A 25,445-nucleotide genomic window follows, 5' to 3' on the forward strand; every position below is an offset into this window, starting at 1 on the left:
CTGAACAATTAACCTCAACTAGTACGTCTTGATGCAGAAGAGCAAAAGATCTATTTTGTGGCCCTCCCAGGGAGTAAACTTCCCACCCTGCCATATCTGTTTGAATTTGTTTTACATTGAACTGTCTTTAGCCATGTTGCAAGAACTTAGTCCTATGTTACTGCTAAAACTTGCTCTCATCAGCAGAATAATGTGATATGCCAAAATTGATGTAAATATGAATTCTGCTTTCAGCTTGATCCTTCCAAACTGGTACTTTACGTGTGTTGAATAGAAATTATTTTTTTTTTTTTTAAATTAAATATTGCAAAATAATAATAATGTGAAATTATTGCTTGAAGTGCTGAACCCAATTTTTCACAAATCAGCCGATGGCAGTTATTGGCCAATCAATCGAAGCACTATTATTAATATACAGTTATAACTTGTATTCATTATCATAATTATTTTAGGGTAAAAATATATTGCTTTTTATAAGGGGGGCTCCCTGGCTTCTTACCTGTAGCAAAGGGTCTCGAGACGCCCCTGCTTTTACGATATACGTAGCTCGAAACAATTCCAGAAATGGACTTTGAATGCCTAGTGGACCACCTTTAGTAAATAGTGTTTGTGTGCCTCTGTTAAGACCACCATGTAATTTCTGGTACTTGATTTCCAAAACGGAGTAACAATGGCCAAATCTCGTGCGTTTTCTGAATTGCGATTATGTTGCGCCTTGACTGGCGACGTTAGCTACGTGACCTGGAAAACAAGGTGCAAAGTTTGTGAGAAATATAAGACAAGCCTGCCATGTGGCAATGTGCACTTTTAAGCCCGGGACGACTCCTTTCGTCATGACCCCTCCACTCACTGATTTGTCAATTATTACCAACCCCAGAATACTAAATCAATGTTATGAAGGTGACAGGACATCCCACGTTGTATCCACAACTAAATGAACTCGTATCCGTGTGACCTGGAAGTGTGCGTGTGGAAGCGGGCGGTGCCGTTTTTCTACATCCGGTGTGTTCGAACCTCACTCCAGCCAGCAGCGAGCGAAGGCGGACTCCTGAAGAATAATGGAGAGGGCTCCCACTCTGTTGCTAACATGATATATCAGCACCAACAAGTAACACCGAGATCCTTGAGTCAAGACTGGCTCTAAACATTGCGAATTCGGCAGCAAGACATCTTACGGCGTGTGTCCTTTTTCATCTGGATCTATCGCAACCAAGGTGAGCCTGTTGTGTTTGTTCGCGGTCAGTCACAAATCCGGAATTTATCGGGGCTTTTGCTTGTTCGTTAAGATTTCCATAGCTGATGGAGCTAATTTCCTTGTTGCGCTTGGTGCAGCTGTCACTCAGCCATCAGTACATGTTAGCGAAGGCGTTTACGACAAGCTGCCATTAAGGCTTATTCGAGTCTTATCGTTCATAAAACGCGTCTCGTACACACTGTGAAAATACGATGAAGAAATAGAAGTAATTCGATGTTTCTTCACATCTCTTGTTTTGGAATAAATTGGCCCAGACGATGTGGCTGGCTAATGTGGCTAACGTTAGCTTTGCAGCAGGTTTGTCAGGTTTTCTGCTGGCGAGCTAACTTGGCTAACGGTGTGTTTGTCCACTAATCGATGTGATGACCAGCGCCAGATAGAGGTTGGACCCCCACGGATGGCGACTTGCTTTGTTCATCAAGCAATGGCTCGTTTCCTTGTTTTGAACCGCGTTCGGATCTAAAGTCTCTTTACCGCTCAATTCAAGATTAACCCTCGCAGCTTCAACAAAGCGCTGCATCTCTTTAAGTAATTGTTTTGAATCGTCCGTACGATGCAAATATAAGATAGCACATCGTTTGTTTCTATCATCTCGGGGCCCTCTACTCCATGTAGTGGCTTTTTGCTGGAGTTGAATTGTTTTATCGGTTCGGGGGATTGAAATTGCAAGACCTCACCTTGCAGCCCACACTTTGCAAGTCGATCCCCCATCGTTTGCCCACATGCACACTTAAGAAAAACGAAAACAAAAGAAAAATTGCAACATGGCATTTGTTGTGCTACACTTGGAATTTGAGCTCACCTTAGGCAAAACTTCCTTTCCTTTTCCACTGGAAATGTTAGCTGACGCTGTCACAGCAGGAGTGTGGACTATTGGCAGGCCCCCTCTCAGGCTGCTCTTGCCACTGAAGGTTAAATCACTCCACTCACAGCCTTTATTTTTATGTGACAATCAAAAGATGCCAACAGATTAGTTAGTTGATACCTCAGGGCCTTATAGTACCATCACTGTTACTGAAAACGTTCACTGTATAGGTTGTAGTAATAATAATGCATCCGTTTTGTCGGCGTTTCATTTTATTGTAAAAATAAAAATAAAATACAGGCTCAAACTCAGTCTTGTTCAGAATGTTGTAGCTCGGCTTCTGACCAGGGCAAAAAAGATCAGACCATATTACTCCTGTGCTAAAGACTTGATACTGGCCCCCAGTCAGCTGTAGAGTAGATTTTACAATCATTTTACTGGTGTTTAAATCACCAAATGGCTTAGGTTCCAAATGCATTAAAGAAATGCTCGTAGAATATAAAGCCAGAGGGTTGTGAGGTCAGCAAAGTCGGGAGAATTAGTGGAGCCACAGCGTTCAATGCAAACATGGTGAATCATCTTGTAGCTGTTATGCGGCATGTAAAGGACTAAGCTGTCCACAGAGCAAGAGTGTAAATGTGTTTGAATCCAAGTTAAAAACGATGCCCCCATGTTCTATTCGAGCACTGTACATTCAGTTGGTAATTTTACTAAATTACATTATTTGTTTCTCTACATTTGCTTTTGCTTTCAAATGTTTCAGTTTTTCAAATGTCTTTCAGTCTTTTGCATTCAAATATTGCATTTACCCTTTAAATATTGTCCTTAAATGTTGTTTTGTAACTATATGAAGCTCATTGAATTACCTTGTGTATGAAATGGGCTCTATAAATAAAGCTGCAAAACTGTCACATCATCAAAATGGCCCAGAACAGATAAATCCACAAGAAAGCAATTGCACATGGGTTTCGTTCAATTATCAAAGTGACCCATTTGTTTTGACTGACTCAGTAATGTTTTTTTTTTTTTTGCCTCTTTTACTAACAAAGCATAGATAGAAAATAACATAGGCGGTCATGTTTCCCCCCCTCTTCGCTGTCCCTAATGAAGTGACCAGACCCAACTACTTGAAGTCACCACAATTGGCGTAGTATTGTAAGTTTTGAACAATGAATCATTAGTTAAGTTTGACTATTGTTCAGCAAAATATTTTTGTCCTGAGTATTCTTTTGAAGAATGGCATCATTTTGCATGGTGAAAATTGGAGCCGATGAAACCAAGCTTCATCCATAAAACAGGAAGTCCATGGCAGTGACTATTATAATTGACTATACTGTATATTAAGACAAGACAACAGTTTTATGTATTCACAGATTTTGCATGATGCTATCTTTTAGTTGAAGTGGATGAAAAAAAGTCTGCTGTTTGTAACCTCAAAATGTCGTGAGGTCAAGACCACCAATGACCCCTGGGAATGTCCAGACATTAATTTTATTAAAGCTATCTTATTGTTGCCTCTCCTCTCGCGCATTATGCATCCAAAGGTGTATTTGCTCTCGTACAACCATGTCTGGAGTTCAATACCGGGGATTTCCCCACCTTCAATCAAAATGAAAGAGCCCACAGAGCCTTTCGGTAACCACAACATTTCGGTAAATAAGATGAGCATGTCGCAAAACAAAATCGGCTGCCTCGATTATTTTCATGGAAAGCACGTCCAGTACAGGTATACTCTAATATGTCAGACAGTACATTAAATGTAGTTACCATGAAGCACAAGCAATATTGATACTCCAAGCCCAAATGGAACAGAGTTGTCCTTAATATGAAACCCAACTTTACATTTGCATGTCCAAATGTTAGATGTGAAAAAGGCACCTTGTATCCTTTATATTATTGTAACGTGTGTAAATGAAGACGGCTCAGTTTGCTACATGTGGCCTAGCTGTACTCGGTGCTCCAGGCTCATTCATCGGGGAGTGGCCTGGCTCGGCAACATGCCCAGTGCAATCTGGTCAGTGAAGGCTTTCTACCTTTTGAGCAAGACAATTGTTTTCTCGCTTGCCATGGTGCACCAATATGTACATAATGGATTTTTTTTTTCCAGCAGTGAAGCTCTTAGGCAAATGCTCATGCAGCCCCGGTATCTCATTTGTATGTTTTGTAGAAACGTCCAGACATGTCTGGACATGTTCAAATGCAATGGTTATGCAATGCGAATGGTCGCACAAAAGTCACATTTTCCCTCCCTTAAGCCCAGAAATACATTTCTATTTAAATGTCCCACTAGTGTGTTTTCCACAAATAGAACCTTAAGGGAGAGTCTGCATTACACTTACTAGCATTATTTTTTTATGTTTAGTGACACTGATTAAAGGCACTTGAAATTTACATTCAATTGATTATTTTCATTCAAACGTGCGTCAGTTTTTGTGTTTCTTTTTTTTTTTTTTGTCTCTTTTTAATCTACCTTTTGGCTCCTTCAGAAAGCCATCAATCATTAATTAGTTCCTGTCTTTTCTTCCAGAAAGATTTTTCAGAGAAACCAGTTGGCATACAAGGAACAATACACATAAAAAAAATAAATTGTCAGGAATGTTCCTAACGACCCAAAAGTCCTCGACTGGGTCATTTTTCACTTTGTCAATGTGTATAAAAATAAAAATATTAAATGAATTACTTGAAACCAGATTCCTTATAAATCTTTTTTTTAAATGCTTTTAATTCCGGTTCTGATTACCTGTTTCCATAGCTAAAATGTGCACGCTAGAAATCCCACTCCCTCCAAATGTAAAATGTTTTGGTGTGAATCTTAGCCCTTTTTAGTAAATTTCTAGCATTTTTATTCAGGTTTGTTTTCACAATTTCAAAAATCGGAATCAAAAATATGGGTGGACAGAAAACCACCGAGTGGTTAATTCAGTGTGCTCGCTTGGAGGGTTTTGCTTGCGTCATCACGACGTCCTGTTTTGGCCATGTTGTTTCGGACTGAAACCCAACACTTTGCATAATTTTATGCCAAAAAAAAAATAAAAATAGCTGAATTTTTGGTGCATCTCTAAATCATACACTGACAGTGAATCTGTGATTGAAAGAATACCGATCTACTAATATATTGTTTGTTGGAAGGCATGCAAATTCAAGGTTCTTCATTTTTGCAGGAAGCGTAGTGTTTAATTGCTTTTCATTTGGTCATTTTGAGTAATAGTATAAATAATATGTAAGAAAGAAAAACATATTTTTCACCCTTAAATCAAGAAAATAGTGTCATTATTTCAGCTGTCATTAGAATGTGGTTCAATTTCTGAAACGAATATATTTAGAAGCCATGCAAGAGGGTATATTATGTCTAGAATTTTATTTGAAAGAAATCACATCTTGTAATGTCTTGACACTATTATTATTATATCCGTTATCTGTGGTGAATACAACAAACAATGTAAAAGTCCTTTGCAATCAGACTGAATATGTGTGGGTTGATCATTGTTAGTCCAGCTGCAATCCTCTTTTCGGATTAAGGTAGTTCACAAATGATTGTTTACACAACAGGAGGAGTTCCATCTTGCCAATGGTATTTACTGTAAACCTGTTTTAGAGCAACCCAGGTCGGTTCCTGGTTTTTACGTAATAGTAATATTGCACGGTTGCCCTTGAGAGCAACTGGAGGTGTCTTTAATGCTGAGAACTGTGCAGGCAATACCGAGCATGAGTCATCCGGAAGCCCACACACACAAATACATGGTACTTATCTCCTGCAGCCTTTCCATGCACAGGAATTACAATATTGTCATCAACCTTTTAGTTAAATTGACATGTAGGCTTTAATAATTAATACATGTGGTAAACTGTCGAAATTTCATTAACATTTGCCACAAACATACACTGGATGTTTTTTGTTTTTTTTAATCTATCATTGTGAGATGACACCGTATGATTGCTTGGTCTTTATTTGATTCCTGGTGTCATAATTCTACGTGCATCTGTGCACTTGATGTGAACAGACGAGCCTCCATCAATGTCCCTGGGAGTGGACAGCTTTTATGTAATTGTTTACATAATATTCTCCACAAACATGGCCCATTTGGCCAAGGTTGTGGGCGGAAGATAATCTTGATAGTCACTGTTGGCTGGGATTCTTGCACTCATCTCAACAGCACCCGGCTTGACGGTAAACTACGCTGTCCTTATCGGGCATTGTGCTCTTGTAAACAGTGAGTTGTCCAGCCCATAAAATTCATAACAATACTGTCTTTACAATTAATTGAAGATAAAGTGTTAATAGTTTTTATGATCCCCAAATTGTTGATCGAATGGTAAGGGGGGGGGGGGGGGGGGACTATTTTGGTGCTAGATGAGGAAAATGATGTGATTACAGAGAAGACGTGGATAGCAGGCAGGAGTAGTCTGCCCAAGCTTGATGATAAACTTGCTACCGCTAGATGCGGCAGCGTCTCTCCTCGACCTTCCCAGTCGGACTACTCGGCTCCAGATAAGATAAACAGCCTGGCAAAGCTTTTAGCTGCCATTCAGTTATCACGATAGTTTAAGAATCTGTGAGTCTTGGTATTGTTTTTGCTTTGTGTGGAGTACCCGCTTCCCAGTATGCTTTGCTTTTTTTTTGTATTTTATATATTTAAAAAAATTAACTATTAATAATTAGGTGTTAGGTAGTTTTATCTTTCCCAAAGTAGTGGTATTCATTATTTACATTCACCCAACTCTGTATTTATTTTCATAACAATGGATGGGTGATTATTTTAACTTTGGACCGTTTCACTCATCTGCTGTTATTGTTGTTCTTTCTAATCACTATTTTAATCTTTTCTATGGAATCTTCTGTTTTAGGGTTTTGACCTTCTTCCCTCCGGTGATCAATGTTGAGGCCAGAGTGAGGACAGAAGAGTGTCCAAACCAGCTTTTGTCTCATGATTGTGTGTGCGACGTCCAGGCACTGCCAGTGACCAGGGCGGTGGCTGTGGTTGGCCCAGCCCAGGGGGGCTTTGTACACGTCACTCCAGGCCCTCGTTGAACTGTGCCGCTTACACCATGGAACCACAGAGAGACAAATATGGCGAGCGGCCTGCCAGGAGTACGAAAGTTTCCCAGGGAAGTCGCATTGGACACTCGTCCCGGCCGTCGGGCTCCTCAAGCTCCTCTGGGGTTCTCATGGTGGGCCCAAATTTTCGTGTAGGCAAGAAGATTGGCTGTGGAAACTTTGGGGAATTGAAGCTAGGTAAGTTAAAGAAATGAGTCAGAGCAGTCTCTTTTCTAATAATTATTTTTGCTAGCACAGTCAAAATTCAGAACAAACAGACATGCGTTGTGTGGATGTACAGATATGAACATGTAAAACCAGAGTTGGGCACCAAATTGTTTTGTACGTTGTTCTGTTGGTGACGCAATTTTATTCTCTGTGCACATGTATTTTGTTAAAATGGCAACAACATTTCACAAAGCAGAATAACATCAAACTAGCAACAACATATGAATCAACTGTGTTCTTATGTTTGTTACATGCTTATGTGCATACATACGTATAACATGGTTAAATGTCTTTTATTTTGAACATTTTTCTTCTCTCCTCAGGTAAAAATCTCTACACCAATGAGTATGTAGCTATTAAACTGGTAAGTTGACCTTTTCTCAAAACTTTACCTCTGGGTACAAATGGTTGTAAGCAAGATGCATCTTTGTCATCTTTGGGTGAATGTCTCACCACCATTAGTAATAAGTAACAAGAGTGCAAGGGTTTATTAGTAGATAATGCAGTCAAATCTCTTCTCATGCTGCACCTTATTACTTGATCAAAGAAACCCGGTTGCTAATATTAGACTGTGCCATTGTTGTCAGACAGGAAACATGTTTCATTAGACAAAGGGATTGCTTAATGTATACACAAATGTGACCAGATTAGTCACCACTCTTTTCATACGTGCTAAACTAATGTTACCCAACAAATGATATAGCGGGGATGCTGTTAGGAAGCCTAGATGCTGGCAAAGTGACTCATCTGTTATTCCACACAGGTTGAGGAAATGTTAGTGTTCAGATCATCCACCAAAGTAGTTGGTGCGACATATTCGGGCAGAGTGTTGCCTTTCCAAACGTCAGCGGACAGTGAAGTCCGTTTTTCGTCTGCCAAATCGGAAGCTTTTTTCGCTCGGTGTCAGGTTAATAAAATTAACCTTGAAATGTCCACAAATACATTTGGATTGCAATAAAAAAAGACAGTGTCTGGATTATTAATAGATAAAGGTTTGGTGCTGTTGCTTGTGTTATTGAGTTTGTAGTCCTGCAGTATATTCGGCAAATTGTATATCCGTCTAAGTCACGTTGTCACCTCAAATGTTGATAGTTGATGTTTTGTGCTCCCTTTTGTGTCAGATTGGACACACGTAAGGCTGAGCCAATTGTCCCCTAACAGGATAAAGCATGCCCCTCCCCTGCCCTCCCCCATGTACCTTGCCAGCCTCCATTGAGTCTTTTTTTTTTATTATTAAGCAAGGGAGTAGTAAGGCCATATTGAAAATAAATAAGTGACTTAAGCCTTTATCCCACTGAGTGGATTGGTGACTGTTTGCGCACTGCTCCAATGTAGATTGTTTTTCATCAGGGGTTGTTCAAGGTTGCAAACGGTCACAAAGACATTCGCCAGAGATATGGCAAGATGTTTATTCAACTGCATGTAGGAGTTACATTTAATTATCTAAGTATTGTACTATAATTCACTTTTCTACGTGAAATATTTATTCTCATAAAAATAAAAAATAAAACTTCACATGAAATTACAGGATTCTCCTAAATTTGTTCTTATGTCCGGTACTTTTTCTTTAAATGTGTAGCCCATATATGGTAGTACTTTATAGAATCATGCAAGTTTTTGGTGATAATAAATCACTTGTGTACCAAACTATCATTGATACAGTGTGCTTGTGCACAAGCAGCAATATTACACTGATTTCACCTGTAATGTTGTTGGCATTGTCTCAGACTTACTTTGCCTGTTGTTTTTGCACAGGAACCAGTAAAGTCAAGGGCACCACAGTTGCATTTAGAGTACCGGTTTTACAAAACGCTGGGAACTACAGGTAGGTCTAAGCAACAGACTTGGCTGGTATTTTGCTGTCACTGGTTTATTTGATGTCATTTGATAAGCTGATTGTATCATTTACACAGTGGGTGATTGGTATCCTTGTGTGGCTAAACAATCACCTTGGGGGCAAAATAGGAGCTGTGTGCAATTTAAAAAAAAAAAAAAAAAAAAAAAAAAAAGGTGGAAGAAACTTGTGAACCCTACTGTACAGTAATCAGTCTCTATATTGATTGAAATAAAGTATCCCTTTGACTAAAACTGAATCTGGTACAGCCACATGTCTGCAATCCCATAAGGAATTTTGATCAACTATGCTATGAGAGGAAATAGATAGGGACCATTTAAATAATAGCTGCAATTTTAAAGGATTTTTTTCATCTGAAAATTATACAAAATTACTGTAATTTATTGAGAATACCGCGCACTTGCCTAATACACGAAAAGTAACGCACCCCAAAAATTGTCCCTCAGAAGCTGATTTACCTTTTGTACTCCCATTATATTCTCTCCTGATTTGCAGGTGTCTACACTAAAAAAAATTACCTGCTTAGTAATCGTACAGATTTGAATTTGTTGTGTTGAGAAAAAGTATTATATTGCAAAGTAATTGGACTGATTTGGATTTGTTGTGTTGTGAAAACACTGGCATCACCGGAGCCTTTGTCGGAGCTATCACCACTTCCTGTTATGAGACGCAAAGCCATCTCGTGTGATCACACTTGATCTCACAAAACCCAGCAGCGGCAGAATGTCAAGGATATGCGCCAGTGTTTAGATTGTTGTATCGCTGAGCAATGTGGCAAAAAAAGGCTTGCTTTGGCAAATACTTCTTGCCGTCTGGGAAATCCACTTTTATACAGAACACGGCATTGAGCATGTTTGTTTTAATTTCTGGGTATTTTCGCCTCCCTCCCCTTTTCTAGACCGTCACATTTTCGTATTACATTGCGTGTTAAATGTTTCCTAGTCAGCATTCATTGCAGCCTGGCAGTCCTGCAAGGGAGATCTTCCCATCTGAGGTCCCCTCATTTCTCCCCACGGGGGGGGGGGGGGGGCTGTATTACATATTGCATTACATATTGTATTGGAATGAAATTACACTTTTTTATTTTTTTTTATAAACAATCCCTAGATTTCACCTGTACAAAGTGATGAATTTGAGTTTCGGGCGTACTCATGTATAGTACGCTCACGGCTCACCCTCGATTTTCTGTGATTTGTTGTTTGTTTTTTCGCAAAAAAAAAATCTGTTCTTACTATTAGGGAACTTGTATACAAGTTAGTGTTGGAGAAGGGGATAAGAGAATTTGTGATGCTCAGTCTTTACATTTGGAAGCTCATATGTGCTCACTATTGTTTTTGTAAAGCTGAGGAAAGGAAAAGGGCAACTCTGTGGAAATTCATTAAATATTTAGAGAGTGGGTCTGCCTTTCTTAGTACTAATCTGACTCTCGCCTCTCCTCCAGACAGGATAATATGACATCATTGCAGCTCCAGATTCCACACAGTCGATGCTGTTGTCATCGTGCTTGTGGAGCTTTCAGAATGAATGTGCATTGACACATGGCCAGTCAGGAGTTATTTTCTGTCTGTAACCAACTGTCATTGGATACTACTGATGATTATTATCAGTGATCATTTCAGTTATCATTAATCACGGATTTTTAAAATTCTTTTCAAAACCTGTGAGGATTATTTTTCCATGCAAATCTGTAAGTAGTAATTCTGCTACCATGTCATCACAAGACGGGGTAATGGTTGAGCGAGTATTGTTTAAGGTCAGGCGCACTGTGACAGGGTGTTTGCACTCATGAAACAGTTTCTTTGTCACTGTAAGGACAATTTGAAAATCTCCTGCATTCATGCAATTCATATTGAAACAATTAATGTGACAGATGAAAGAGATCTTGAAGAATATTTTGATCACCCCGTGGTTTGTTTGTTTGTTTGTTTGTTTTTCTTTCCTCCTAATAATGCAGCCTTTTGGGGACTTTGATTATGCAGTTTTGTGGAAAAAATATTCACCCCTTAAACTTTTTAAACCCAATTTTTTACATTACAACTTCTAATTTAAATGTTTTTTAATGTGCATTTTATTTGACAGATTTGCACAAAGTAATCCTAAATTGTAGTGTGAAATCTGAATTGGATAAATATGTATATACAATATTTTATATTACAATAAAAAAAAAGGGAAAATTGTAATTTGCTTATGTATTATGAAGCCCCTAAAAAGCACTGATCCAATTATCTTTAAAAGTCGCAAAAGCAAAAAAAAAGTCCACCTGTGTCCAATCTACGTGGTAGATAATCTTTCAGTACACACATGGGCCGTGGACAAAATTGTTGGTACCACTCTGGTAATAAAATAAAAAAACACAGTGGTCACAAACAAAACTTAAATATTACACAATAATAATAAACACAAATATGAAAATGAACCAAAACCTTTCTTCTGAACTCTGGTTTAACGAAATTAAAAAAGATTTTAAAAAAACAAAGTCACTGGCCTGGACAACAATTATCGTACCCCAAGAAAATATTGTAAATAAGCGTTGTCAGTATCTTCAATCTCGGGTTTTCTGTATGAATTGTTTTCGCTAAAGCTTTGTACATAGTAATAATGACATTTTCTCAGGAGGTTTGAGTGTCTATCCGCCCATACACCATTATAATGTGTCTATATTCTGTACATAGAAGGTACTGGACTTTCTGTTGCCGATAATGATGGGTCTACTGTCTTGAGTTTTCCTTAGTTCTTTAAAAGTCCAATGTCTTCTGTTGAATAACCCTTCATCCACTTATTTACACCATCTCCAAACCGACACATTTCAGGCCTCCCACAGACACGGGGTGCCTGTAGTTCAATTAGCAACCCACAGCATTGGATAATGGTGTCCAAAACACAGGATGGAGCGCGGCATGACTCCTACTATCTCCATATGCTGGCAACTTGTCCATTCTGTAGGACAAGTTAATTTGCAGGCACCTTTGCTATAGACCACTGCATGAACATTAATGACTTTATAAAAAGATACTAGTTCACTTAAAATTATCCAGTTGCAAGAAAATAATGTCGAGTTCCCTCAGTTTCTGCGTGAATTGCTCCTAAAATGTGATCATATCTTCTAAATTCCAACAAGAGAAAACCAGCACTTTGCTTTTTCATGTTTAACAAACAGTTGCATGGGTATTCAATTTTTTATTTTATTTATTCATTTATTTTTATTTATTTTTTGCAAAGACCTCAGTGTACGAGTGTGTTACTAAAGTGTTATCACAACATAGCTCATCAAGAGTAAATCCAAGAAAAGTATGGGATACCAAAGTTGGCACATAAAATCAAACGTTCTCATGTTTTGGTACCAAAGCGCATCTTTGGGACTGCGTATGAGTTTAAGAGGTGGCGCTTTTCCATGGTGTACTTGAACGCACTAGTGAATACACATCAACATAATGATGTCACTCAGTAGCTGCCATTCGGGTTCTGACAATTTGTCTTTCTATATTTTAGCTGAAGGTGTGCCCCAAGTCTTTTACTTTGGACCATGTGGGAAATACAACGCCATGGTTCTGGAGCTCTTGGGCCCGAGTCTGGAGGACCTATTTGACTTGTGTGACAGGACCTTTTCATTGAAGACTGTCCTAATGATCGCAATCCAATTAGTGAGTTATTCACTATTTCAATTATATCAGTGACTATTATGAATTAGTACTTGTATGTACTTATATGTTTGTATTATGGCAATTAACCCCGAGGTTTACCTGTGATAAACTTTAGTGCATGGTAGATCTCATTGAGTTTACTTTATTGGGTGGGGCAGCTCATCCATAGGGAAACAAGATTCCTGTTGTTACACTCTGACTTTTATCCTTTCTCTACAGATATCTCGAATGGAATATGTGCATTCTAAAAACCTTATCTATAGAGATGTAAAACCTGAAAATTTTCTCATTGGACGGCAAGGGAATAAAAAGGAGCACATTATCCACATTATTGACTTCGGCTTGGCCAAAGAATACATCGACCCAGAGACCAAAAAACACATTCCATACCGGGAGCATAAGAGCTTGACTGGCACTGCCCGCTACATGTCGATCAACACGCATTTAGGCAAAGGTATGCTATCACAACTTTGGAGTTTATTTTGAAGTCCTCGAAGCAGTGGTTCTCAACTGTTGTCATCTTGGGACCCGCATCTTTGTGTTGTTACAAAGTCGTGACACCTATGAATGTTAAGAGGAGTAGGGTAGTTTGTTTGTTTGTTTGTTTGTTTGTTTGTTTGTTTGTTTGTTTGTTTGTTTGTTTGTTTGTTTAAAAAAGCCTGTGATAATACATGTTCGGCATATGTTCTTGTTAAACACTGTTTCAAATAGATTTGACTATTCCACCCAAAGCGTACTGCTTGCAATGACACCTGCTAGTCTGAGCTGCACTGTTGACGGCGTAAACTAGTTACTAGAGCAGAAGTGAGTCATTTTCCCATTAAAAAGAAAAAGAAAACCGGATACAAATACAATTTGTATTCTTGGATATTTTTACGAGCCGTCCACAACCCACTGAAAATTTGTGAACGACCCAATTTTTGTTCCCAACACACCATTTGAGAATCATTGCTTTGAAGTGTTTCATGTTAGTTAGTTTGGCTCCTGAAACTAGTTTATCAGAGGATGTTTTATAATTTTTTTCATGTAGAGCAAAGCCGACGAGATGACCTGGAAGCCTTAGGTCACATGTTCATGTATTTTCTTCGTGGGAGTTTGCCATGGCAAGGGCTCAAGGTAACATATAAAATTTGTTTCATTTTGTTTCCATATCGTATTTATTGGGATGTGTTTTTAATTTATTCATCCGTTGTGCTGATAAAATCAGGTTGTAAATATCGGTCTGCAAATAAAATAGTAGATTTTGTTGGAATCCATTTAAGTCACTGGTTGTGAAAGACGAGGTCAGTATCCTAAATTGACCCAAACCCTGTGTCAGCTAATTAATCAGGAATCGGGGTAGATCAGTTCTTCTGAATTTTGATTCATTGTACCAAAAATTTGGGATAGTTAGCACAAGTAAATCTTATAACCGCATCAATGCTTGGAAGGGACTGGTGTGAAGAACAAATAATCCCGAACCTCAATCCCATGTATCTCTTTTGACGTATAAATTTGAAAGAAGCCTCCAAAAAACAATTCAGAAAAATTCCCACAGACAAAAGAGTGCAAAAGTTAGACCAGTCATAATGTGAGTGGGTTTGGCGCGATATGAACACTTGATATCCCATCCAATCATCATTACTCTGTAGTACAGTAGTCATTAGAACTGCTTCATATCACGTGCCGTACGTGTGTTTGCTCTCCCGCAGGCTGACACACTGAAAGAGCGATACCAAAAAATTGGAGACACAAAACGAAACACTCCCATTGAAGTCCTATGTGAGAACTTCCCAGGTATTCTACTTAATTGTGCAGCATAATTGACGGTTTTGTAGTATATACAAACATCATACAATGTATAGTTTACCACAAGCACAGCTGCAAGTTCTGTTAACCATCCTGAATTCTTAGCCCTCTGATGTTGTTTCATTCAGAGGAGATGGCCACCTACCTGCGATATGTAAGACGGCTAGACTTCTTTGAAAAGCCGGACTATGAATATCTGAGGACTTTATTCACTGAATTATTTGAGCGCAAAGGATACACCTTCGACTACACGTACGACTGGGTTGGCAGGCAGATTGTAAGTAGCACACGTCAAACGTGAACGAACGAAGATCAAGTGTAATGCATGTTTATGAGTTGTCTTTTCTCTAGCCCACGCCAGTGGGGTCCGTCCATATAGATTCGGGGGCATCTGCAGTCACAAGAGAGAGCCATCCTCATAGAGACCGGACCTCAGCACACCCACCAATAAGAAATCAGGTATGAAAGTATGAAATCTGGGACTATTCACACTTTAGGTTGGGCCATTCAAGTGTACAGATGGCTCAATTCAGGAGATACCAATGCAACGATGAAAGGTTTGTGTAGAACTGTGGTGAATATGAGTTGAGGGCAAAGAATGTTCGGAAATCAACAAAGCCACCGACAACTGGCAAACAAACAAAATTGCGTTTTTGTTAGATATACACTACATAAAGAAACACTCAACAGAGAAGGTGATAGAACAACTTTTCAAGAGAAATGCGGAATGTGCCTTGAATGCCAAAGCGAGTCAATACCATCTCGATTGTATATGTGCAAGACTTTTGAAAAAACAAACGGGCTATTGAGGAATTTCATTTTCCCCTCTTATAAAATGTTCTATTGCAAATGGTTTTATGTGAACACAAAGCTTACATGGTATTTCTGTTTAATAGCTCATTTCAAACCAATTTGAAGTGAAAGTCAACCCCCAAATTTCAATGTTATTATGTTCTGTGCAGTCCAACTAGTCTAAACACGATGTTCTGATTAATGTTTATTTTGTGGAATATGAATTAAACACGAGATCAATCTACCTGTTTTTATCCATTTCAGGGGGCGGCCATTTTGCCACCTGCTGTCAATTTGACGTCATTTTCAGTCAACAAGTGACAAAATGGCTGTCCCCGAGAAAGCAAAACAGGTTTTCGACGAATGCATTATTAATTAGAATGCTGTGTTTAGAGGAGTGGGGCTCATACAACATATTTTTGGATTGAGTGTAATTGGCTGTGACTTCCCCTTTAAGTATGCATTTCCATACGTATAATGTGACAGAAGTATTGTTTAAAAGTACACTTTGAGTGTCATGGATGATTAAAACTAATTAGATTGCTGTCATGGATTTACATCAATTTTCATTTAGTTGACCGCTCTGTCATTGGATTATCTGACACAGTAAATTGTTATTCATTGGTTTAGTACGATTTTCAATTTTTGTTTTGTTTTTAGTCAAAAGCAACAGTTTTAGACACTTTTTGGGTTTTGGGCACATTTGTTTGTTTTTTTTCTGGCTGGCTATAAGCCTTGCTTGGTTTGGTTTGACGATTATTCTTCAGTTTTCATGGTGCTTTGCATGAACCTGGCCTGGCACACTGGAATACCCATCTTTCCTAATGCAACTATTCCATAATTCCTCCCTCTCTCATTGCACTCCCAAACCCACTTCTTCTCCCTGTCACTTGGCTGGCATCCCCGACTCCCGGGCAGACAGCAGTCTCTGATCGACGAGGAGCATGGGAGGTGCAGCCCACTCGCCAAGCGAACTCCTCCTATCTGACCTCCCACCTAGCAGCGGACAGGCACGGGGGCTCAGTGCAGGTATGCACCCCTCACCTGTTCAACCAGTCACACCCCGTCCAGGTCTGAGGCCCTGAATCTGTCTTGCAGCACCTCATTGGCGCTGTCACATGCTCAAGTGGCTTATATATGTCAGAGCACATTTCTTTTTCCCATTTGACATTCTAATAAGTGAACAAAATTCAAATAATTTTAAACCAATTTTTTTATTAAAATGCTTTAATTGTGGTGGCTCGATGGGGCACTGGGTAGCACGTCCGCCTCACAGTTAGGAGGGAGCGGGTTCGATTCCACCTCCGGCCCTCCCTGTGTGGAGTTTGCATGTTCTCCCCGTGTCCGCGTGGGTTTTCTCCGGGCACTCCGGTTTCCTCCCACATCCCCAAAACACGCTTGGTAGGCCGATTGAGCACTCCAAATTGCCCCTAGGTGTGAGTGCGAGTGCGGATGGTTGTTCGTGTCTGTGTGCCCTGCGATTGGCTGGCAACCGGTTCAGGGTGTCCCCCGCCTACAAGCCCGATGACGGCTGGGATAGGCTCCGGCACGCCCGCGACCCCGTGGGGACAAAGCGGTACAGAAAATGGATGGATGCTTTAATTGTCATCAGTGTCATAAAGGAGACTATCATATTTTAGAGGTATTACTCAAATTTAATTTGTCTCCATAAATTGAAACAAAGTTACAGCTCAAAATTGATCATAAATTATTTGGTCTTAGACATGTTGTGGTCTTGTCACTCTAATAATTTTCCAATTTGGTAGATGAGGTGTCGAGACGTATATGATCATGTTCGTCTCACAAAGCTTCGGTCCTCTGGCTGGGGATTTTTTTTTTATTTTTCCCCACACCACCATATGCATGTTGCCCCGCCCCACAAATGATGATGATGCCATGGAACAACAGTCTTTGCGCTCAGGTCTCGCTGTACTCTTCATGGCATCTTTGTCTGCCTCATTAAAACACGAAGCTTCATGCATGGCGAGATTACCTGAATTAGTGCATGTGTTCACTGTCCTTCTGAAATGGACTTGAAGAAGAATATCCATCCCCCTGTTACAGTGGGTCGTGAAAGGAGTGGTGACAATCCATTTCACAATGCTGGTTGATGGCCAATTTGTGCCGATTTCAAAGCTATTTTGCCATCAGCTACTGCGGAATATCATTATGGGGTCAAACTGTGATCTTAATGTTTTACGAGCGCACAAACCACGGAAGTATTTATGTAAGTACAATATTTAAGCACACCTAATTTTAATGATTAACAAGAAGAAAGTAATAAGTAATGTTACTGATTCACCTCACGCTATGACTTTTTTTCATTTAGAAGTACAAAATGAGATAACCTTTAATACAATGAATAAATGCTTTTGACAGTTCTTTCAAAACCTCTTGTATAGGTTGGTAGTTTTTTTGAAACCAATGCAGGGAAAGCTATAAAAAGCTATCTAGCTATCTAACGTTTTGCATTTTGTGCAAAAAATGCATAAATTGTTTAAAAAGAAATAGTTAATTTGAGCATTTCAGTATCTGGCAATCAAAACAATATTGCATATGTCCCCCCCAAAAATCTGTTCATTAATGCAGAAATGTGTAGTTATTGGTATTCATATCATATCCAGTGCCTTACAAATTGATGTAAGTGTGTTTGTGTTTAAAATGCTTTTAAATCCATCCGTACTTTACAAAATGTCAATTGTGTGTTCAGTTGCACAGTGAGGCACACCAGACTGTTATGAATTAAAACCACTTCCGGAACTTTATCTAATCTTGGCCACTGCATAATACATTAAACGTAGTCTGCCTTTTGTGCTATTGATATGCGGCTTGCCCTTTGCCACTGTGAGACTGGCACGCGTGCATCGTGTCGAAGTAGTGCGGTCGCAATGTTGCATTTTCTTCCCCCGCTGAAATCATTGCTGTAGTTGTTGTGTGGTTGTGAGAACAAGCGGACAGATGGGATGTGAAGACGCTTGTGTACTGCGTGTGCCGCAGGTGGTCAGCTCAACCAACGGGGAGCTGAACGCTGACGATCCACTAGCAGCTCATTCCAATGCGCCGATCACCGCCCAGGCAGAGGTGGAAGTGGTGGACGAGGCCAAGTATGTGTCATGCAGCCGCACCTCTTCTCTACCATGTCCTTATGCTGCCCCCTCTCTTTCCTGCTCTTCCTCTCCACTTCTTTTCGCTGCTTTGCCCTCGCTGCCTTTTGCCGTGCTGTGGAATTGTGACATCCTTTATCTTAATACGACCACGTGTATCTCGTTTCTGTGGGTTGCTCATCTTTGGCTATTTGTTCGTCTATCGAATTTTCATGTGGTTCTATTTTTTAAAGATATATGCATCAATCAGACCAAGGTTCTCATTTTGAGCCTCTACTTTTTAGTAGGGATGTCCCAATCACTTTTTTTTTGCACCCGGGTCTGAGTCACCTGTTTTTCAGGATTACCTGAAAACAAGTCCCGATCTGATACCTCGGCAATGCATTAAGAAAGGAGGAAAAGCCCATCCAGATTGTCTTTTTTTTTTTTTTTTTTAACAATATCCCATCATGACAGATTTTACATGGCTCGTAGCAAATACCTTTCTCCCTGTAGCAGTGGTCCACAAAATACTAACATTAAAGAAAAAGTCAACCTAAATGAATAAACTGGGTGACCTCCATTTCAGTAAGTTCCATATGACGGTGGCGTCTCAACCTTTCCCAACTGGCCATGAAAGATTCAACAAAAGATGAATTACTTCTAATGAATCACTATCATTTGCAGTCGTTTCTATTTTTGTCTAATGATGAGCTTTCCTTTATTGGCGTCACTGTTGGCAGGTACTTTGATGGTCCCGCTAGCATGTCAAACCCAACAGAACTCGTGCTGTTGCCACTTAATTAACAGTGAAATGACGTTGCGCTAATCTATCTGCACTCATGGCACATACGGTCAAATAGACAGCGCATCACCATATTTTAGAAGTTATCCTTTGAACAGTGGTCCCTAACCACCAGTTTGCCCTTTGTTCCCCTGGCATTTAGTTTCTGCTCCTCTAATACTATAAATGAGGGATTGGCAACCGAGGGTCCTCTGCCCTCTAGTGGTCTTAGGCGATATTGCAGGTGGGCCGGTAATTGGAAATGATTTATTGTCCAGCTAATGTTTTTAGACATTTAACCCATCCTAATTATGTCAATATAGCTGAGATTCCCAAAATAGACATACAGATGCAAATAAATAAGGTGGCCGTCAGGAGATCAACAAAACATTTTTGTTTTCAAATTCTTCAAAAAATGCTGATAAAGCTTCTTAACATGTCCCCCATGTGGGACTCGTGCAAATGTGGGAAGGAATACTCAGAAAGTTTGGAAAATAATCAAAAGTCATTTTGGTCTGGCACCTGGAAGGGGTCCTAGCGTATTTCAGGGGGCTAGTGCCCCGTGGCCACCATTCTAGCTCCGCCAGTGTTCTTGACCGCATTTTACTGCGGAAACGTTACACCCAGTACCAGTATGTCGCTTTTCCCTTTATGACAGGGAATCTGACTTTGAGGTCAACAATAGACCAATTTTTAACATTTTGTATGAAACCTCGGCATTGCACCAGAATTTACCGAGATGGGGAAGTACATGGTACGGTTGGAAGAGGGGATTATGTCATCACAGGAGTGGTCGTGATTCATTTCATATCTTCATGAAATATTAAAGACTGAATTCATACAAATGCGGTGTAAACGTAATCACTTTTTCTATCAACCGCCATCTACAGCTCACATTTGAAATGTTCAACTTGGCTTTCCGTTTCCTCTCTGGGATGTGGAGGAGATATGACGTTAGCTGCGTCACCTACGTAGTCACTGTGACATGGCAGCAAGACAGAGTGTTACCTGCGATTGAATTTAAATCGACAAGAGGAGCTGGGTGTGTGGGTGAAAGCGTTTGTCGTCTTCTCATTCCGTCCTCCATCGACCAATAGGGAGACTTCAATGCATCTCGCTCCGCCATTCGAGTATCACTTAACTCCTGTGGGTACTGAATGCAATACAATATGACGTGAACTTCCTGAGACTTTGCAAGCAATCCAGAACTAGCAAGTGGTCTAGTTTTCCCCCCACTCAAGGCTCCCTCCCCATTGTGCTTGTCTGTTAATGTGTGCGAGTGTGTGTGTGTGTGTGTGTGTGTGTGTGTTCTGTCCTCCTCATCTTGTTCTTGCTGTAATAATCTATCTTTCTTTTGTCTTTACACTCTTTGTTCTCTCTTCTGTAGCTGCGTGAAAATGCTCAACCTGTGGTGAGTCCCTCTCTGCTCGTCCACCTCAGGCTCATGGGACAGGGAGTGGATCAGCTACTCGTTGGGGTTTTGAATCTGAAACGAACTCATTAGAACACCTTGACATGTGGCCTAGATCCTGGCAAAGCAAGGAGGGACAACTTTGAAAGTACCGATTCAGAGAGTTAACCTGATAAGAAGGACCCAAGTCATGTCATAATCGACAGCATTGTTCTCTGTGTGTTTTTATTGAACCACTGGCCCATCATGTCTTGGCTCTTTGTGTGCACCCCTTCATATTCTTTCTCCGGGACCAATATTTCTGTATGCTTTTGGGGGGTTTTTTTTCCTAGTAGTTAACGTTATGTGTTTAAGATGATCGGAAGCAAACGAGCCCAAATACTGCTCGTTGGCAACTATATCAGCCTTGTAGTTGGACCTGAAGTCGGGGTTCTATGCCAATTCTTAAACCAAAGTATAAGCATGGCAGTCAAGCCCCCTTTTTTTTATTTTTTTATTTTTTTTAGTGTGTTCTATGCAGCTCAACTGGTTGAAACAGTGTTGTGGTTTATGTTTTGTTTGTGGAATATGAAGTAAACAGGCCAGATCCATCTCAGGGGGGCAGCCATTTTCCACACTTGGTGTTGACTGAAAACGACTTCACAGTTGTCAGGCTCACCAATTTTCCGAAGTTGAACCGTGGCCAGAGACCTGGCAACTCTGATGTCATTCAGTCGACAGGAAGTGGCAAAACGGTGGCCCCCCCCCTCCGGAGCGAGATAAAAACGCTTGCATTTGATGCTCTACTCATATTCCACAGACGCAATGTATTAATCAGAATGCTGCCTTTACAACATAACATTGTAAAGTAAAAAAAAAAAATGGGTTGATTTCACTTTAAACGTAAGGTTGAGTATAAGCACTCATTTGCCTAAATGTTAGTTGAATGTGTGTTTCTGTCCGCAGGTGCTGCTGCTTCTTCAAACGAAAACGGAAGAAGAACACACCGCGACACAAATGATGCTCCGCGAGCAGCCTGAAACGCTCCGGCTCAGTTGATTGTCGCCGACAGAAATCGGTGAAATTCCATTCAGAATACAAGCGCAAGAAAAAGGAGAGCTCTTGTTGGCAGCATATTCTGAAAGGACCAGTGAAATGTTTTCTGGACTTTTTTTTGTTGTCATTTGCTGGGAATCATGTTTTCATTTTTTTCATCCAGGATGTGCAGGCTAACATTTTGTTGGAACTTTTGCAAAGCATCATTTTGGTCAAGATGCATTTTTCCTCCTTTCGGCATCTGCCCCCCCCCCCCCCCCTTTTTTTTTACTTTATGATTGGTTGTTTCACTCGCTAAATGGTATTTTCATTTCCACGCCGCTCTTTTTTGATGCTAAATCCCGTTTTGGGTATTCTTGATGTGGGACTGAATGTAAAGCATGACACATGAGAAGTCAAGAGCCTAAACTGCTTGCATTAGCTCCTGCACCTTCTGCCTCTAAAGAGGCGAGCCCCGGGACCAGAGGGCAACAGGGGGAGAACACGCACGCACGCACGTACGCACACACGCCGCCTGCCCTGCGCTCCCAGCGGAGAATCGCTCCGGCTCCGAGGTCAAGTACCCCCTCTCGACACACTACAACCCTCCAAAATCTTGTCCTGGTTTTTGAACACTCTGAGAGGCTGGAAGAAGAAACTATTTATGATATTTATCTCTCCGTTGCCACCAGTTTTCTTACAAATTCTCTCTCCCAACATACACGCTGAATGTATATGAACCGAAAAGTAAAAGACTTCGGAGCATTTATGTCATTTATGTCTGCGCACGGGCGAGACCAAAAACGAACGTGGAGAAGTGCCACGTGATGTTCTTGAGATGGCAAATGATGGACTCTCTGCACCAGTAGTTGCTTTTGGAGCTTCTCAACACTACTGTTCTCTGCCTTAACCCCAAACAACCACCTCACTTGACTTGTGTAAAGAACGCATCCTGATCTGATGGCAGTTGGAGGGGTTAAGAAATGTATTTCAAAAAAAGATGGCAAAATGGGGCCCCAAAAAAAAGCCCAAAATTGTGGACTGTGAGCGACTGATGGATTCCCGCCCGACGCCCCCCCCCCCCCGCACTGCAAAGCACTGCTCGATGATCCCGACCGACTGTTGTCAACTCGCAGAGCGATTGTATCCGCTTCATTTGTGTTTTGACGTAGTGTCACGGAGGGCTGCCTTGAAACGATATCGTCAGTACGTCACCTTGCCTATCCTCCGAACACAGTTTTTATTTTTTTTTATTTCATGTCTTGCTAATGTGAACATTTGTCAACTCAATTGTTTGTCCAATCCAAATAGCCATGAGTAAGGAAGTGGTAGCAACATGTAGGGAGAAAAAAAAAGAAAAAAAAAGCTTGAGATCATGACTGCACTACTACATTTGTTGACCCCACCGTTCCTCCTTTGTTCATTCTTAAATCATGTGCCAGGCTTCCGTAGAGGTGCCGGCAATACACCTTTCATTTGTCAACCCTCCCCCTTCTTCTTTTTTTTTTCTCTCCTCTTCTTCAAAGCAGTGTGCCATGCCCCATGACCTCTTCACCTCTGCGTGTACGTACACATGAATCCACTCACTGGAGTCCACATCTTTTGGAATACAATGTGGTAGATGTTGGTAATTAATCTCACTGAATTCCTATATGCTTGTTGCGTGTATTTACACTGTATAGCTTTTGGTTTGTTCTTAGCCCTCACCACTCACGTGAGGCCTAAGTGATGTTATTGAAAGTACTTGAATATGAGCATCTACGGGACCTTTTCTAATAGTTGGAAGTCTTAACCGAGGGGAATAGGCTATTTGAATGACAGGTATTCCTTCCTTTTGGGGACATACTTGTGTCTGTTGACTGTGCTGAACAGCTGATGTTCAGCTGGAAACATTTTTGACCTCCAATGACGCCACAGTGGCATCAAGCAGGGCCTCCATATTGGGCTCCTTGAGACAAATGGAACACGGTTCCCGGTAGTGAGGTGGATACCCGGATTAAATAGCCTTTCATGTTGCTTTGTTTCATGGTTTCCCTGAATTATGGATTCCTCTGGTGCCATTCCTGAGACTACTACTACAAGTCCATGCCTTTGACCTGTGCCAGGAATGTGGATTTTTTTATTTTTTTTTTTAATCATCTCATTCCACTTTTGTCCTTTGTTAAAATGTTTCCACCATCATTAAAAAAAAAGATGAATCCCAGCGCCCGGTACCTGAATTCAGTTACCAGGAAGTGTTGAACATGATCTAGGAAGTGTAGTCACATGTCCACAGTTTTTATTTTTTTTATTTTTTTGCTCCTGCCTCTTCCTTCTATCTAGGGTGTTGCGGTCCTTGACAGCCTTTTTTTTTTTTTTTTTTTTTTTTTTTTTTTTAAATCCTTTGCATCTGTGGATCTCCTGCAGTGCAACTGTATGGTTTAGTACGCGCATGGCTTATCCAGGGAAGACGTGCTCCGTCTCCCGTGGAACACGTCTATTTGTCGGCTCTGTGAGACGTTATGGCTTCCAGTCACCTATATGAACTTGAGAGGAAAAGACATTCCATTTACTTTCCGACCGATTCAGTTGAGAGTTGAGCTTATCTTAGGTTTTGTTGCGTTGGACTTCAGGTTGTGCGTGACATCCAGAGCTGTGGTGTCAAAGATGTGTAAAACAACGCTAAGGATGGTTCAAGTGGGTATGAATGGCTTACTTTTTGGGTTCTCTGGCACTTTTCCTCGTTGCTGTACTGTACAATTGTCTTGGACTTACTGTATATTTTTTTTTTGAAGAAGAAGAAGAGGGTGACATTTACTGCAATGTTGTGATGCTTATTTGAGAATTGTAAATTGTACAGACTTCGTAATTGTAGTCTTGGTTCTTTCTGTTGGGATTTCATATAAAGGCTGTAATCGATTATTTTTTTCACCCTGCCTTTCAAACTGTGGAAAATCTAGTTGTACAGCGCCAAGAGTTTATTTTCCCCTCGACGCAATCCTCCCCACAGCCCCAGAACTATTATTAAGAGAAATCTCAAAACTGTAAATAAGTATTATTGTGTTGAATTATGAATGTCACTTCCAAAATTTACTTTGAGTTAGTCAAAGGGCTTCAAGAGTGAAGGACCCAAGTTTCCTATTTTTATTGTTTCCAATTTTTAATTTGTTGAAAAAGCTTAAGCTCCTTTCTTTCCTTTTTTTTTAATGAATGAAATACCGGTTCTTTACTGGAATCATCTTAAACGATTTGTCCCACATGAAAAAAAAAAATCACTTTTTATTCCCTCCATGCCTAAAGGGAAGTCCAGTTTGCACCCTTTTTTATGTAAAATAAAACATTTCTCCACCTTTTTGTTTGTTGTTGTTCTTTTGGTTATGTACATTATCCAGCTGCTTTTAAATAGCTTCTAAATAGATGAACAAATTTATAAAAGATTGTTCGTTTTAACTTAATATTTAAGTCAATGAACCATTAGTTTTTTGTCCAGCATGTGGGAATAAACCCCTAATACCTTTTGCTGGGGGAAGGGTTAGTTTCATTTATTATGCTTTTGGATGAGAGGCTTTAACCCCTAAATAGATAGAAGAAATCTAATTGACATAATCACTACATAGAAATTTGATCAACAAATTAGTATACAGTTCAAAGACTTGCTACACTAGCATTTGTGTGGAGAATACAATTTTCAAAACATAATACAAATGTATCTTTGTATTAGTTAACGTTATAATGCACATGAGTGCTTGGCCAATAAAAATAACCGATTAAAAAA

At 40.2% G+C, this 25,445-nt stretch overlaps 1 protein-coding gene across 2 annotated transcripts; it reads left to right on the forward strand.

Moving 5' to 3' along the window:
• The first annotated feature begins 925 nt into the window (after nucleotides 1-925).
• On the forward strand, nucleotides 926-25,019 carry csnk1g1 (casein kinase 1, gamma 1). Of its 2 annotated transcripts, XM_085907178.1 has the most exons (13): nucleotides 926-1,214; nucleotides 6,906-7,293; nucleotides 7,647-7,687; nucleotides 9,079-9,148; nucleotides 12,668-12,819; nucleotides 13,039-13,273; nucleotides 13,850-13,935; nucleotides 14,511-14,595; nucleotides 14,736-14,884; nucleotides 14,959-15,066; nucleotides 16,318-16,428; nucleotides 18,397-18,503; nucleotides 21,623-25,019. In XM_085907178.1, exons 2-13 carry the CDS (start codon nucleotides 7,107-7,109, stop codon nucleotides 21,675-21,677), a joined length of 1,386 nt encoding a protein of 461 aa, XP_085763304.1. In that variant the 5' UTR covers nucleotides 926-1,214; nucleotides 6,906-7,106; the 3' UTR covers nucleotides 21,678-25,019. The 2 variants fall into 2 exon arrangements, with proteins under 2 accessions (XP_085763304.1, XP_085763305.1); XM_085907179.1 differs by lacking the exon at nucleotides 16,318-16,428 and having other exon boundaries at nucleotides 927-1,214.
• The last annotated feature ends 426 nt before the right edge of the window (nucleotides 25,020-25,445 follow it).

Source organism: Syngnathus leptorhynchus, chromosome 3 (genome assembly GCF_054491065.1).
Source record: "Syngnathus leptorhynchus isolate UIUO chromosome 3, UIUO_Slep, whole genome shotgun sequence".
In the NCBI taxonomy this organism is placed as follows: domain Eukaryota; kingdom Metazoa; phylum Chordata; class Actinopteri; order Syngnathiformes; family Syngnathidae; genus Syngnathus; species Syngnathus leptorhynchus.